The sequence below is a fragment of the Heptranchias perlo genome, chromosome 7, assembly GCF_035084215.1.
Source record: "Heptranchias perlo isolate sHepPer1 chromosome 7, sHepPer1.hap1, whole genome shotgun sequence".
NCBI classification, from domain to species: domain Eukaryota; kingdom Metazoa; phylum Chordata; class Chondrichthyes; order Hexanchiformes; family Hexanchidae; genus Heptranchias; species Heptranchias perlo.
In genome coordinates this window covers 25,364,770-25,382,592 of record NC_090331.1, presented here as the reverse complement: position 1 = coordinate 25,382,592, position 17,823 = coordinate 25,364,770, and the positions used below count along the sequence as shown (strand labels likewise).

Genomic DNA, 17,823 nt, shown 5'->3' with positions numbered 1-17,823 from the left:
ATACACTCTGTCCTAATTTTTATATTACTATTATAAATTCCTATGCCCCAATTTATATTGGAAACTTGCTATGTAAATATTCACACTGTAATTACATGCACCCACCAATATAGATTATAGATAGTCATATATAAAATATGAACGTATTAGTAAATGCAAAGTAAATTTAATTGGATTAACAGAAATTGCACTATGCTACTTTCAGCGTAAAACTGGCATAAATCAATTACACGCAAATGTCCTCACAAAAAAAACCACACTATAATGCTCTTGCAGTGCAATTATGCCAAAAAGTTCTAGGAAACTCCAGGCTTATCATTCAAATGTTTAAGGTACTTGTATCTAATTCTGTTATTTTAATGGAAGCATGAACTCATAAAATAAGTGGTTTTATCTCTCCGTTAAAATAATGGACAGAGGAACTTAGTGCTAGTGTGTTAGGCCTACGTACAATAATGCTGCTAACAGTAATTTCTACCTTTAAGACTCAGAGCTGTGGTTATTTAACAGGTTAACATCTTATGAAATCTTGCATCTAATAAACCAATTAAAATGAATTATCCCTGTTGACCATGATCTCAAAACCTCTGTGTTTTAGATTTTTCTTTTATGTCGATGTGATACAATAGACTTACTGTTTTGATTTTAAAGGTTCAGAAACATAACTGTGGAAAACTCAGATGGCAATCTGGGTCATGCATGCCTTCCATCACTGTCATGAATGTCTGGTATTAAGTGAACAATTGTTTAGTTAAAAGAACTAGAAGTGCATTCCGTTTCCCTCTTATTGTAGTATCTTTACTCAGCTGTCACTGCAGTATATGTATCAGAATGCAATAAATGTGTCACAAGGGACCAGCTGAGAAAAGATAACAGTATTCAACCAGTATCCTAACTGTGGTCATTTTTCTCCCACAGAAAATCAGAATTACATTCAACGTGCTCAGTGTGTGAAGAGACTGGTGAAGAAGCTTCCTAAACCTAACCATGATACCTTGAGAGCTCTCGTTAAACATTTACAGAAGTAAGCACCGAAAGACTTCTTTTTTCTTATGTATCTTAACATGCAGGATTCATTCAACAAGTTTAATTTGCATTACAGAAATTGTAAAATTCATGTATTTTGTGCCTCTTGTAACCACAGGGGTCGATTTCATCTGGTCACTATGCATCAGCAATATCCTAAATGGACTCTTAGAATGCATTGCTAGAAATAGTGAACATAGGAATTGTTCCTGCTATGGTTATGATGTTGCTAATACAGAGTAACCAGAGGAAGTATTCCTTCCGGTCGGTATTACAAAACAGAAAGACTTATGTTGTATTCTCAGGAGTTCAGGAATAACAACAAACATCAACAACTTGCATTTACATTGCACCTTCAATGCAAAAAAAATCCCACGGCGCTTCATAGACGTGTGAGGAAAAATGGACGTAAAGAAAGAAATATTAGGAGGGGTTGTCAAAGAGGTGTTTTTTAAGGAGGGTCTTAAAGAAGGAGATGGAGACAGAGAGATATAGGGAGGGAATTCCGGAGTATGGGGCCTAGACGGCTGAATGCACAACCACAAACGGTGGAGCAAAGGGAGGAGGGCATGCACAAGGGGCCGGAGTTAAAGTAACAGAGAGTTTGGGCTGGGTATTGTAGGGCTAGAGGGGTTTACAGAGATAGGGAGGGGTGAGATCATGGAGGGATTTGAACACAAGGATGAGAATTGTAAATTTGAGGCATTGAAGTGTGTAAACCAGCGAGAGCAGGGTTGATGAGTGAGCAGGTGTGGGATTGGGTACAGACAGGAGAGCTTTGAATGAGCTGAAATTTATGGAGACCAGCCAGGAGAAAATTGGAATAATCGAGTCTGGAGGAGACAAAGACATGAATGAGAATTTCAGTGGCAAATGGGGTGAGGTAGGAGTTCAGGTTGGCGAGGGATTCAGTGCAACAATGCCTGAAACCAATGGACAGCAGTAATTACTGCAAGCTACCAGTTAACATTAAATTCAGAAAGCAAATATTCTATGGTTACTTTCAAAAAAGAAAGAACTTGCGTTTATATGGCACCTTTCACATACTCGGGACTTTCCAAAACACTTCATAACCAATGCAGAACTTTTGACATGTAGCCACTGGAGGTAACCATGAGGGTAAATTCAGCAGCCAATTTCTGCACAACAAGGTCCCACAAACAGCAAAGAAATAAATGACCAGATCATGTGTTTCGGTGATGTTAGCTGAGGGATAAATGTTGGCCAAGACACAGGGAGAATTCCCCTGCTCTTCTTCAAATAGTGCCACAGGATCTGTGAAGGCATGGTTTAATGCCTCATCCAGCAAAAAATATATGATTAATTTCATTAAATGTTGAGACACACTGAATCCTCTGCTAGAAAGCATGGTAAGACTATTAAATCTTGTGGGCTTCTGTAAGAAAATACTAAATTTTTCAATTGTGATTCCTTTTTAAATCAATAATTCACAGCAATTGCAAATCTAGAATATGGCAAATTCATATTGCTCCTCCCACTTTCAATGGATTGTTTCAATGACAAGATCTGGATTCAGTTGTGCTGTTAGTATTATCTGTTCAACATCGTGCAGTGGAATAGTTCATACAGAAAGAGGAATGCATCATTACTGAGGTAATAATATTGAAGGCCTACATTTCAAATACAGAAACTGCATCTAATGAGGATCCCATTAACTTCAGCATTTATTAAGTATTTTCTCAGGATAGGCATTTAGTTTCAGATCTCTTTTTCTTCCTTTCCCAGGATTTCACTCCACTGATGGCTATTACCATAACACTGATAAGAAATATTATAATAGATTTAGTAACCAAAGAAAAAGCAATAAGCAGGAAGTGGCAATAACTATGTTTCATATTAATATAATGTAGTTTTCCTCAGAGAAACATTCACGATCAACCACTTAACAATAAAACCACTAACAGTAGTTTTGTGGACCAGTCATGAGGCATGATTTTTTTTTGCTAAATTGTTTGTCTACTATATTGATTGTCTGGACTGCAGTAAGGGATCAGTTTGGTTCTGTAGCTTGAGTCTACTCCTTTAATGAATCCTTTAAATTGATGGTTGCTCAATTTTCATCTTTTGCATATTGCTGTGTTTTTGTGGAAAGTTGAACTTCATTGGCCATTTAAGGAAAACTGCGAACTCCCACATCTGACTGGAGTGGCAAAAAAATGATAACAAATGTGTGGAGGAAATCTCAGAGCAAAATAGAAACAGTAGATTTATAATGGAAAAGGTTAAAAGGAAGTGTGTGCAGATGCAAGATTCTTAATATATTACTAATCAGTCTCCCATGGTGTGAATGGATAGTCAAGACCAAGTATAGCCTTCAGGTGAAGCAGGATTAGAGGGTAGGAATATTTGGACCAGGGCATGCAGACATAATTCAGTCCCCATTTTAGAGTGATACACTCTGTCCTAATTTTTATATTACTATTATAAATTCCTATGCCCCAATTTATATTGGAAACTTGCTATGTAAATATTCACACTGTAATTACACTCTCCCACCAGTGGTGGTGCTGTAGCCTCTCCACAGGAGAGAGTGTTATTAATGGATGACCGTTTTATATAGGCAATTTCCATTATAAATGTAAACAATTTAAAATGGAAAAAGTTGACAGGAAACATATGCAGACGCAATTTTTAAAATATATTGTAGATAGTCATATGTAAAATATGGTCATATTAGTAAATGCGAAGTAAATTTAATTGGATTAACAGAAATTGCACTATGCTACTTTAGTTTACAGTTGATTAGCAACTTTGCATTAGGGTATATGTAACAAATTAAAACAAATAAATCATTTTAAACTTGGCAAAAAGAGAAATATGTAGAACATTACAGAATTTGGCATTTTATGAAGTTAATCCTAAAGAGATGGCCAATACAAACAATTGTATGTAAAAGTGAAGGTCATTGCCTAACCTATTGTGATAGAAATGCAAAGGCACAGACACATTGCTGATGCATTTAATAGTATTTCCTGATAATCTTGGAAAGCCATCAAACTGATGTTATCAAGCAGTATACCTAGCAATATCTGGACTTTATTTAATTTCCTTCTCAGATAAAGCTGTTTGTCATAGTTGTCCAACCAAGAATGTAGGTGGGGAGAGTACAAGTTAAATGGCCTTGAAGGATGAAAGTATTCAAACAACATCATACTCATTTGAACATCCGTTTCTTTTAATAATCCTTCAGCGTGTGAAAGAAAGTCTGTCAAAAATATACAAGATGCTATTGAGAACTCAGTGAGGTGATGATTCAAATCAGTTCTTCTATGTACTATGCAAAACAGACAACTCAGCTCCTACCTTTCCCAACCATTCTTTTACATTAGCGTAATTGCCACTCATTATTTTATAGTGTAGCCAATGCACGATTGCTGTTTCTTGTAGACTGACTCAGTCTTTCTTTCATGTGTCATGTATTAACTGTATTAGCAGTATGCGCAAGGACCAAGAGAACCGAGGAGCGATTAATTTCCTCAGTAAATTCCCGGGGTGGGGGCCGTTGGAGTGAGCTCTGGGAGGGGGCCTATCGCGACAACTTTGGAGTCAGAAGAATGGGATCCTGCCCTTGGTTCCAGAGGAAGGGTTTTTAAAAAATGTTTTTAAAACTTAGCTTTAGTTGGCGGCTGTGGGGTCCTGAAGTCTGCCCCGCTTATCTATAACTAATTTTGTGAAGGGGTCCTTCACAAAACATGTGGCTACTTAGGCATTAGGCCCCTCATTAACATTTTCAAGGAGCCTAACGCCTGTTTTAGGTGTCCACTCAGGACGTCTAAATAATGGGCTCCACGAATTTAGCAACGGGACCAACACCTATGCAGATTGGGCTGAGGTTGCTAAATTGGTAAACTTTGTGTCCGTTTCATCCCCGAAAAACAGGTGCAACACATAGTAATTTCTACATCAATATGTTAATTAGGTGCCTAACAGATTGGTGAAATTAGTCAGTGATGAGAGGGGTAGATGCAAGACCTGCCCCGCTCAGGATTCTTCAGCGGCCCTCGTGGCTGCCAACGAAAGATAAGTTTCAAATTTTTTTTTGTAAAAGAACCATTTTTGTGGAGCCGGTAGGAGCAGGAGTGCTTCCCTGACTCCATAGATGTCACACTAGCCCCCATCATGGGACTTACCAGAGGACCACTGCCAGCGAGGCAGGCGGCCCGTAATTGAAGTGTTCCATCAGGCGAGCTGACTGTGAAGGCGCGACCAATACCAGCAGCTTGCCCATAGAATGTTAATGAAAGCCAAGGGCCAATTTCCATCGATCCTCGGGCCCCTTGGTTTCGGTACGCGCTGAAAACGGGCCCAGACTAAATTTCTACCCCACTATTTTCCAGTTCTGTTTATTCTTGCTGAGTAGCCACATGTTTTGTTTATTTGGTTTTTGGTTGAATTACAAACTCGCGGATTGTGTGTTTTGCTGGCCTTTTGTCCCCTTTTGTGTCATGAAACTCTCCATGTTGGTTAGGTACTTATGCTATTACTAAGTCCTCCACCTGGTTGACGGAGTAGTACTGGTGTATAATTGCACAGTCAACTAGTCAGCTGCAGGGGATACAGAAGATTACTCACTTACTATATTGATGACTAAACGTCATGAACCTGCATCAGCACTGGGGTTTTTCCAGTTGTAGTCATTGTGTGATCAGCACTTTTGGAGGTGGCATTTACTATTACTTATACATGTTGGCACAGAGTTGCTGGTGGTATGAATGCCAATCAGCCGCTCCTGTTTTGCTCTTAGCCACCGTTTCAGGGCGTGTCCCCATGATGACAACTGATCTGTGTGATCATGGATCAGTGGGAACTTATGAGGTTTCAGAATCCCTCCCTCATACTGTAATCCAGTGTCAAGTAAGTCAAAGCTGGCCATGAGTGAATCTTGAACTTTGGCCCCAAAGTCTCCATTGCAGCAGTGGGAGCACTCATGACAGTTCTTATGCTGGTCTTTCCAGCATTTTCAGCCCGCTAAAACCATTGAAATTATTGGATGCCCCCCATGACCAGGGGAATTTTGGTACGATCAGCAGCAGACGTCAGGGGCAGCCGATCTCAGCGCTTACACCAAGATCTGCTGCCCTGTGGATTTTCAGGGTCACGATGTTATAAGTGACTACGCTATCGGTAAAATGATGATTACATTATGATTATGGTGGATAGATCTGTTGATAAAATGGCAAATTAGTTGATGAATGGGAGGTAGAGGAACCTTTTGAATTCAAAATATAATATCAGACTTTCTTATCATTAATAATTTGATTATTTAACTGATAAATCACAACATTTTTCCAAATGTAGTTAACAAATCTCAATTTGGTAAGAGAGGCTGTTCACAGAAATGAAAAATATCTGTATGAACCCAAAAGTGGCTAGGAATAACTGAACATGAAATACACTGACATCAATGAAAATGGCCTGCACATTGAAAGCCTGGACTTACCAGAAAATACCATGAGACTCGCAATCATAAGCAGCAGGACAGCTGATATGGACGGTAGTTTTTCTATCTTAACCGCCACCTTTATCTGCAGAGTTGCACCAGACACAGAAAAGTGGGCTACACTGGATTCATTGAGTTTCATTTCCTTTCAATCCAGTGCTTTCACATTACACCGTGTACCTTTAACACAAAAATAGAGCATCTAAGACAACACATTCTTTATAACCACTCTTTGACTTTATAAGGACAGATGTATGTCTGCCCCAAATGACTCTGAGATACTTTTTTGGGAGTGCTTCCAGTATTGTGGGCGTCACACCCACACCTACTGATGTGGTTCAACTTTACCCTGGAGAGGCATGAAATTAAGCAACTCTGAATCGTTTACATGGATACGTTTGATCTAAATTGCATTGAAAACCACTCCAAATTAAAAGCATCTGTATAAATGTGAAATGTTTGTTTCCTATGTCTGGTAGAAATGGGACCAGCTCTGACAGGCACATGTTCATGTGATGAGAAAGTACACATTTATACAGATCCCTAGGGACATTCCCTTTATATCCTACATTTATGAGCATCATTTAGTTATTTTAATATTCTTCATGTAGAACTTGTTTCAAATTTCAGAGTACCATTCTCTCAAGAAACAATATTATGATGAATAAAGAATCTCTTTTCTATAGTATAATCAAAGCCATTTGAAAGGTTATGCAATTAAAACTGATGTAATTCTTATTTAACATAAATATGTAACAGTGCCAGTTTATTTCATGTGATGTGGAAAATGGTAACATATAGTTGAATAGTCCTTGAAAAAACCTAACGTTTAATTGGTTTGGTCAGAAGGTAACTTAGATTTTTAGGCTTTCTGTATCGGGGATTGCTTGCACTTTGTAAATTTGGCTATTTTAAACAAATGCTGGCTGGACACTAAATATGTGCACAGCAAGTCCACATTGTCCATTGTGCATCGGCCACAGTATCCTGATCATCAGGGTTTGCCAGAGGCAGTGAAAAGGGTGAGGGAGATCTTCTGTGGAAAAAAAAATCCTGTGTCAAAGCGATCTCAAATTTATCTACTGACCTTCAACATAGATGCTGTACTTCTGACCCTAATGAGATGTGCCTAAGGGAGAAAAAGCATCAGTAGCCAACTGCTATATCCTGTTGTACTATGGTTCAAATTAGATAGTAATTAATTACTCACAGAATCTTCAGTAGTGCCTGTTGACATATATTGGATTATTGCCATTTCTGTTGGTTTCCATACCACCTCAGTGCCCTTTGTTGGGCTACTACTTTTACTTGCTCCTCTGCATCAGGCTTCCTAATTCTTAATATCAATTTTGTTTCACATTGTGGCTTCCATGTTTGTCCTTTTTAACTATTGTCATTCTTGATTAATGAACCTTCATTAATAAACATCCTGCTTTTTGGTTTCCACCTACAATTGCTGGTGATGCATGGAATCAATTAGTCTGTACAATGTGATTTATTCTGCTAAGATCTTTGGAGCAGGTCAGAGTTCATTGATGCTAATTGTAGCAGTTGTGGTTTCATACTAGGAACGGTGGTTTATCTTTTAAGTTTAGATTGGTGGATTTTTGAATATTCTAAAAACTAACATTTTATCATTAAATGAACTGAAATCGTAAGTCATTTGATTTTTTTAAACTACTTTCAGCGTTGTAAAATAATTTATCCTCAACAGACAAAAATGGCTAATTTTCTGGAGGGAACTATAACTAAACTCTTTGTGAATGTAATTTAATATGAAAGAACCTCAGGATGTCCCAAAGCACTTCACAGACAATTTTTGAAGTGTAGTCTCTATTGCAACTTAGGGAAAACATGGTGGCCAATTTGCATACAGCGAGGTTCCACACATAACAATGAGTTAAATGACCTGATAATCTGTTTTTTTTTGGTGATATTGGTTGAGGGATAAATATTGGCCAGGACAACTTTCCTGCTCTGAATAGAGACATGAGATCTTTTACGTCCACCTGAGAGAGGGTAGACAGGGCCTCGATTTAAAATCTTATCTGAAAGACAGCACCTCCGACAGTTCAGCACTCCCTCATTAACTGCACTGAAGTGTCAGCCTAGATTTATGTCTCTGGAGTAGGGTGTCAATACACAACCTTCTGACTCAGAGGCAAGAGTGCTACCATTGACCCAAGGCTGACATCTTGTTAGATTACTTTCCAGTTGGATTTAATTGCATTCTCTAAAGGAAGGTCCAGCATCTATTCCACAATGCTTTTGTGATCAGAATCATAGATATTTTCAAAACCTTAAGCATCAGCAGTTTTATCTGTTCCACTCAAGTTATATGTAACATTATCTGCAAATAACGGAGGTAATTTTACGACTACACACTACCAGTGGGGATCCTTGCCCACCATCAATACAAATTAAAAATCCGGGTGACTTTCTGGCCATTGGCTGGAAAATCATGGTCTGTGAATTCCTGAATTTCTGATTTGTGCTGCCAGCAGGTGAGGGTGTGTGTCAGCAGCGTGTACTTGTAAATCTACCCCCAATGTATAATTAAGAACTACTGAAAATAAATGAAGCTGCAATACAGCCCATTAATGCCTCCCTTCTTGGCACCTAATGTAGAATGACATTGGCAGTTCCCTGGACCACACAAGATACTCAAACTAAAGCCAACTAACATGCTGTACAGATTCATCATCATCTCGTTCCTTTTGTATTCAATGCCCTGCATGTAAAATCCAAAATCCCATTTGTCCGTTATACAGTTTTTTCACTTACGGTTATGCTTTTAAAGATCTGTATGTTTGCAACCCAGATCTCCAGGAATCTAAATCTATATCAAGAAATGAGGGCTAATTTTAACTCTACTCACCCAGCAGAAACAGGGAGTAGTGGAGTTAAAATCACTGTGCACCAATTACTGTCCCATTACCGCTAAACCGCCATATTTACTGGAGCTTTTCACTGGATTCAGTTGGGAACCTTGTTACTACATGCAAATCAGAGCCATATAATGTACAGTATCACCGCACAAGTGCCAGACAATGACATCTCCGACAAGACAGAGTCTAACTATTCTCTCCCCCCCTCCACCTTTGATACTCAATGGCATTACCATTGCCAAATTACCATTGAGCAGAAACTCAACTGGACCAGCCACATACCGTGGCTACTAGAGCAGAGCAGGCTGGGTATGAGTGCCTCACCTTCTGACTCCCCAAAGCCTCTCCTCCACCTTCAAGGCACAAGTCAGAAGTTTGGTGGAATGCTCTCCATATGCCTGGATGGGTGTAGCTGCAACAACACGCAAGAAAATCAACACCATCCAGGACAAAGCAGTCGGCACCCCATCCGCCAACTTAAATATCCACTTCCTCCACCACCGGCGTACTATGGCTGCAGACAAGGGCAGAAGGTGCATGGGGACACCATCACTTCCACATTCCCCTCCAAGTCACATACAATCCCAACTTGGACATACATCGCCATTCCTTCATCGCCGCTAGGTCAAGATCCTGGAACTCCCTACCTAATAGCATTGTAGGAGTACCTTCACCACACGGACTGCAGCAGTTCAAGTAGAAGGTCCACCACCACCTTCTCAAGGGCAACCAGGGATGGGCAATAAATGCTGGTTTTACCAGCGAAAAAAATGGGCCAGGATTCAAAATGTGTTTACACAGTGACCAGGGACAATAGCTAATTTGTTATCCCAACTCAGGCTTCCTACAAAGATCCGCACCTATTTTCATTGGGATGACTTATTCATTTGAGCCTAGCATAGGGTGTCTGTCAAGAAACTCTTATGGGGGGAAGTAGCCAGTTTTATTGACTGGCCTAATGGTGAATCACTGACTAGCGAAGAAGTCAGAGGGACAGACCACCCACTTCCTGTGGTCAGAAGTAACAAAAGAAGAGAAAAACTCATTTTCAAGGTCAGTCTATCTGGTTATACCTAGGAAGGGAGCCCAGCCTAGTGAGGGAAAACTCACTCATCTTAATCACAGAGCAGATCAGAATCAAAAGACTAACCAAAGAAAGTTAGGTTAGTCCATTAACTAGGGATAATGTGGTTTATTATTTTTCTTATTCACAAGCAGAGGTTTGAAGTTAAGTGAAGTGAGTCTTGACTTTAACTGTTCCTCTGTACATTCACTTGCTGTTTGTAAAATAAACCGGTTTAACGATTCATATCTGGCCTTGTCTCACTAAAGTGTTTTCAGTCCAGCTACTGACAGATTGGAGAAGCGCACGTGATGGCACGTGTGAAAGACACAATATCCAATTCAGACCACAAGGGGGTACTATTGTTATGCCCTCGGGTTACGCTATTGTATGATTAGATATTGGGCAGTGCGGGCACACTCCTTAATGTAAGATGTAGGGATCACTTATGAGAGTGATCCAGCCCCGCTGAACCCAGAAGAATATTTAAGACAGACGCAAAATTTGCAACAAAGCAATACCCCATTGTTAAAGTTGCATCTGTAACTTTTAATGTTGGACAAGCAAACATTAAAAGATCTCTACCAGTTAATAATACACACCCCTTTTATGCATTAGATTTTATGGTAGTAACTTCTAGGCATCCAATAGATTAATGAATTCTAATAATTTCTGCACTAATCACTAATATTAAGTATTAAATTAAAACACTTTTTCATTTTTTCCTCCACCTCCCCTCCTTTTGATTCATTTTCTTTGTTGTTTAACAGCCAGGTGAGTTGATCAATGAAACTAAACATGAAGGGCACCAATTTAGGTACCACTGCTTTGCAGTTTGGCCAGTAAGATGCACAAATCACCTCAGGACTGATTCTGTCTACATTGCAGCTGCTAATTCAGTCTTGTACAGAATTTACAGCTGGTCCGTATCAAAAGGCACCATGTGGATGGTGCAAATATGATTACTCTGCTTTTCCTGCAAAGTAAAAATGTTGCACTGCTGGTCTTAATCTATCTGAGAATCAAAATGATTCAAATCAGACTCATCAAAACAGCCTGATTCAACTAACCACTGGACTTCCACCCCCATGTTCAATATAGCACATGCAGCAAACTGTAATGTAATAGCTTGTGACATATGTTCTGCTTTTGAGGGCAAGGTGTTTTGTAAATTAATGAAAAAGTTCAATGAGAGAAAGATGCCATTAGAGAATAGTAGTGAGCTTCATTTTTACCACCAAGGTGGGACTTGGAATATCAAAGAGGGGAGAAAAAACATTTCCCTGATTCACCAGAGAATCATACAGCTCAAGTGAAATCCTGTAGACCATTAAAGCAGTCAAAGCAAGTTTTGACCACCAGAAGGATCAGGTATATCAAATATGCAGATCACTATGGAGGTTCTACAGATTGTCTCTCAAAGATGACTTTGGAGACTGGATAGATCAGACACAGAATTTCTCCCTATACTGTAGAGATCATAAATGTAATGCTTAGGGCATTATCCCAGATCACTATGGAGACGGTTAAACCACCATGATGTTTGGATATATTAGGCACATAAACTCCTAGACCACCGTGGAGCTCTTGTGCTTTTGCCGTATATGCTTGAGACCATCATCGAGATTAGATATTTAACATCTCTGTAGAATGACACAGAGATTAGAAGTTTAATCATCTGTGAGATCGCATGCTTGGGAAATCTGAGGAATACGTCTGTAGAAAACAGTGGTGGTCATTTTCAACTTCGGCGGGGTCAAAACACTGGCAGTAGTGGATCGGTTGCCGTTATACAGCCCGCCCAATTACCCCGTCACAGTTGAAAACTATCCACAGTGTCTGGAGAAAAGCCTTATTTTCTGTGTACATGGGAGTTTCCCTTTCTTCCAACTCCTGTAATAGAAAAGCCCACAGAGACCCATGAGAGTACACCAACTTTCCTGCTGTCTGCAGAAATGTGATATAATGTGTGAGCAGAATGAGACAATACGGTGGTTCACATGCACAGAGGAGAGAGATCAGAATTGACGAGTTGGCATTACACATGGTGGTATTTTTTTCTGAAAAAAAAGGGCCGTTAAAATCCAAATCAGTCAAATCAGGTTAAGAGATATATGTATCTTAATAAAAAAAATAATTAGGATCTATCTATAATGATTCAAATTGAACTTTACCCTGACCTTTTAACCTGCCTACATATTAACTCACTGTGTGGCTTTAAGTAGGTACGATGTGGGATGGTAATTACATTTTATGCTGATACTAGTTCGCTTCTTGACTGTGGGATAGAATGAGATATATGAAAATAACTGGGTTGGACACTAAATGTGATCAATTTTGGCTGATGTAGCTGAACCAAGGCTGACTAAACATGAAGACCTATTATGCACAGATGTAGCACAGAAGCACATCAAAGGCTTTGAGTTTAAATTTAGTCCACTGGAAGTGATGTCATATGTACTATTTCAGTTATGACTAGAGTTAGGTTTGGCGCTTGTGTACTTCTTAATATTCCACCAGAATCCGGTCTGTGATCCAAATGTTAAGAGAACTTTCCTAGAAGAAAGGAATTTTACATAAAGGATCACATTCATTGCTGCATCTACTTTGTAACACCACCTGAAATTGCAGCTTTACTGATCCACATGACTTAAATTGGCCATTTAGTCAATACATGAGCTTTGAAATTACTAATTTGTTCCATGTGATACCAATAAAAATAATGACTGTAGATAAACACTAGCTTTTTGAGGCATTACCTGGCACCAAAGGTATGTCAAGGTCGAGATTTATGATTGCACAAAATGCCACATTTATTACAGTACTCTACCGTTTATTGTGTAAAGGAGGGATGCCCGAGGACATTTTGGAGGGGTTCCGATGAACGAAAGAGGGGATCGTAATGCCTGAGCAGAAAGCAGGGGGAAGGTGCCAGACTTCATGCCTGGGAGTTGACATTCCGTCGGTCAGCAGCCCGCCTGAAACAGGCATAGAGAGGCATCTGGCCTTGGGGTCCTATCTGAGCGATAGGACCCTGATTTATACATATTTATGAGGTGCCCGCCTGAGACAGGTGGATGCCTCAACTGCCCAGTGTTCAAACAGCTGCAGGATGGTATAAGAGAGAGGCATCTGGCCTGCTGCCCCACAAAGATTAGACAACTCGGAGGCCACCCATTGGGTTTGGGAAGGGTGGGTTTCAGGAGGGTTTTGCAGGTGGGAAGGGGGTGAGCGTGGGGCAGGGGGGGCAGAAGTTCAAAACCTTCCTTGAGAGCCCCAGTGGAGCACTCCTGTTCCTCCTGGCCCGGCAATGATAAGTTTTGTACTTACTTTTTGGGCAATCCACTTCTACCGGCAGGTTTTACTTGTCAGTGTCCATAGCGGACGCCTTTAAAATGGCCTTGGGGTCCTATCTGAGCGATAGGACCCTGATTTATACATATTTATGAGGTGCCCGCCTGAGACAGGTGGATGCCTCAACTGCCCAGTGTTCAAACAGCTGCAGGATGGTATAAAAGCGGAAAAAAGCACCGCAAGGTTTGTTAACTCCTGCTCTGCTTGGTTTCCACCGGGTGGAGGAAGTTAAAATCTCCTCTTGAAGGGTGCAATTACTCACAAGTTTAGCATCACTGTGAAGAGGTTAGTTCAAAGTTAGGGCCCGTCCTATCTCCGGAGCCAAGTGGAGTAAGACTCCACCCTCAGGTCATGAATCCAAATTTAGATTGCACTTAAACTGTAAATGTAGCATTAGTGCTAAGCAAAACCTTCACATCAACACTACTGCATTGGTATTAATACACCCAAATAGAGTCTTGTTTGAGGTTTATAACTGCTCAGTATTACAATTGTAGAGTAGTTATCTATTAATGAAGTTGCTTAAACATAGCACAGTGATCCACTTTTAGGATCAGTTCATGAGGTTAATTTCCCAGGCTCCTCATAGGCCAGGTAATTGTGGCCTTAGTGTTATCTAATCTGCATTTGTATCTAGTGAGGCTTCGAACCAGCAGTGGATCCTCACAAAATTACCCCAAAATGTGTCCTGAAACCTGCAACTGTCTGACATGAATAGAACAAATGCACTGCTTTGAAATCTCCAGGGTTTCCAGGAATGGGTATGAGGCGTAACATAGGGAAAATTTGGTGGCGCTCCATTTTACCAGATCTCTAAGGTGTTAGTGCTGCACCTGCATTTCTGGGTAAAAAACTAATTAGAGGTAGGAAGCTCCCACCTGCAAAAAATTCTTAGGCTTTCAGGAGCCTTTGTGGCAGTTATTCAGCTACTTTTTGGATCCGTTGATCTGTTCCATTTGTGCCACCAATGGGTTTCCCAGTGAAAATCCCCATAGATGTAAACTTTTTGGAGGAAAAAGAGGAGGACGAATGAAGGGATATCAGAAATGTCTGGCTGTATCAGAGGTGCCCTGTATCCATTCATCGGTATCCTCAAACCTGCTTCTACCAACAGAGGTTCACATATCTCGTTTTGGCAGAGAACTAGTACACGGAAAGTCTTCAATTCCCAAAGGAGGCTGTGATAACAGACACAGTGACACAAATACGCCATATGAGGGTCTAACTAACTATCATGTAGGATAGTCGATCACAGTATGTCATGCTTTAAGTGATATTGTAAGCATGAAGGTATGCCAGAGTGATCAACAGCCAGCATAAACTGATTAGCCAGGTCCGCACGATGCAACCAACCAGATCTGCAAGTACTGGCACACCTACCTGGCAACAATTGTGTGGTATTGCCTTCGTAGGTTCTGGGTCAGCAGAAGGCCAGATGCACAGCTGTGCCATTTTCTGCAAGGACCTGCAGCTACCATGCTCATTAAAAAATAAACTTAAAAATTCCTCAGAATTGCTAAATGAAATTTTCCGCCATTTTGTAAAAAAATTAAAATGGTAGGAAGAAGAATGATGCAAACAGCAGAAGAGAAGGGAACAAACAACAAGTACGGCAAACTAAAACAAGATAAACAGAAGGAGAGAACTAGTTCAACAGCAGAGAGAAGGAAAGAAACAACTTTCACTGCATTCGCACTCGTGTGTGTACAAGGAAACATGCAGAGAGAGCAGGATAAAACTACAACAGAAAGAAACGTGAGTGACAGCAAAAATCCAAATAGACCAGGTGGCCGAGGTTTTCTGTTTTTGCAATTGTCAACCTGCAATTTTCTGCCCACTGAAATAAATGAGCAGAAAATAATGCGAGTGCAGGAATAGAAAACCCAAGCTCATAGTTAAAAGGCATATGTCCAAAATGCTATTGAAGCGTTTGAGTGTCTAGGATAAAGTACAGGTGGGACACATGAACCTAATACTATTGTTTGTAAATTTCTGGCATAAATCTGTGACTGGAAACTTGAATGCTGTTAAGTAGGTTATGCAGTTCTGGGCCATACGTACCTTTGTTTCCTCTTAGTAAAGAGGATAATATCAGTGCACTATTATTTGATATTTAGCACTTATCTCCAAAAACGAGTGTATGAAAATGAGTGAAAAGTCAGAAAAATAATTAATTTTTGATTGTCAAGTTCATTAAAGCTGAATTTGTGCAACTTCTGAGCTGCTGAGTCAAATTGGAACATGAATATTTTATTTTGGTCAGATGTGGCATTATTCCGCTTAACGAATGGCAAAAGTTCAAAGTATCAGCACAACTGCAACAGTAGCGAAAAGTACAAAGCCAATTTACTGTGACTCCTTCCCCGATTAACTCTTTGCACCATGTTCAGCACCTGTGCCAGTGTGGACACATCTTGGGCAATCACTAGACAGGGGTAGAACAAAATGCAGTGCTCGAAATTTGTTTTAAGTTCGAAGTGGGTAGCACCATCTATTAACTTGTAGCAGAGGGCCGATTTCACTGGTTTAAATATTCTAGAGTGTTCCACGGCAATACCAAGACCTGGTAACCCCTGTGGCCCCACATCCACTGTTCCATTAACCTGGACACCAGTATCTTGCTGACATCCAGGTTGCTTGGGGCAAAAGGAAGCGGGAGTAATAGGAATTCCAGCGGCTGATGCAATCTCACCAGCCCCACCTCCTTCTTCATCTCAGGCCATTAATGGAGTGGATGGAACTTCTGCACGTCCCCATCCCGAGCAAGAATTCCCAGCCTGCGATCGCTGGGACAGAGCATTTCTTGGTCACGCCCAATTTCCTGCTCCCACCTGTACTATCCCATTCTTTTTAAACCAGAAGTCCGCCCCAGGCCCTGAGGAAGTTTGAAGCTATTAATTTTATTCTATCTGAATTAATATCGTATCGTAGTTCCATATTATGTTAAAATATAATTTTATAAACTGGAACCAATACTATGAGTAGTCTTTAATTTGTTTTAGTTCTTTTATATTGCAAAATAATAATTACAAGCTTAAATATGAGGTTAAAAAGAATTACCATCTAAGATGATACAGTTTATTTTATTTTACTTAAACTAAAAACTGATATCATAATTTTGTAAGAACCATATTGAACAACTTGATCTCATTCTTTCAGATCTAAAGTTAATGAAATCCCTGATTTGGGATAAGCCCTATTACATAGACATCAAGGAGTATACTCTGAAATGTAAAAGGCAAGCGGAAATTTTAATAATATACAAAGAGGAAGGAAGTTTGGACAAGAACGACTGTGTGGAGCCAAGATGGGCTTGTCAGATATAGTGGAGGAATAACAACACAAAATTGGCAGAAACTTAGAAAAGTGATTCTCAGCTATAATGCCCCATTTATTATATCAAGGATTTCATTGACTCTCAAATACCATGATATAACTATGACTAATAGTACTTCAAACTATTCTTGCACAGAAAAGACTGTACTGCAATTACGTTCCTTAGCACATGCAGGGCCTTGTGGGAAAATTAGGATTAACTCAATTTTTGTTAAATCCGTTACCACAAAAATTGCACACTCCACAGATAGAGAAATGGATGTTTCAACATTTATACTGGTGGCTCATTAGCTGCTTTAGAAGCATCAAATGATCATTATTGTGATTGTGTCTTGATTGGTGGTATTTCATTGCCGCTAAAAAAATTGAGTTCTCACAAAGTGTAAATTTCAAAATCACACAATCCCATGATTTTGTTAATGGCTTATGTTGAAAATCAAACACTTAACCCATTATTCAACAAGAGCGGGAGAAAATGGTCCTAAGGGAATGAGATCTTGGCGTGGAATCGCTGTACCGTAATAATGTCAGATTTTCCTCCATTCAGAAAGGAAATACAAAGAAATGAGTGCCCAGTTTATCAACAAGAATTTAGTCCTGCTTCTCTGTTATTCTGGGGATGTTGATCTTTGTTGGTTGATTAGGGGACGGTTGGCAGTGTTTAGCTAACAGCATGGAACTCTTAAGGTCAACTT

The 17,823-nt window shown here is 39.8% G+C and overlaps 1 protein-coding gene across 1 annotated transcript in view; it reads left to right on the top strand.

Annotated features, from left to right (window-relative positions):
* The window catches only part of arhgap15 (Rho GTPase activating protein 15), a 576,367-nt gene that overhangs the window by 532,611 nt on the left and 25,933 nt on the right, over positions 1-17,823 (top strand). Inside the window, exon 14 of the mRNA XM_067987193.1 lies at positions 919-1,024. Coding sequence (XP_067843294.1) covers positions 919-1,024 — 106 coding nt within the window. The remainder of the gene's footprint in view (positions 1-918; positions 1,025-17,823) is intronic.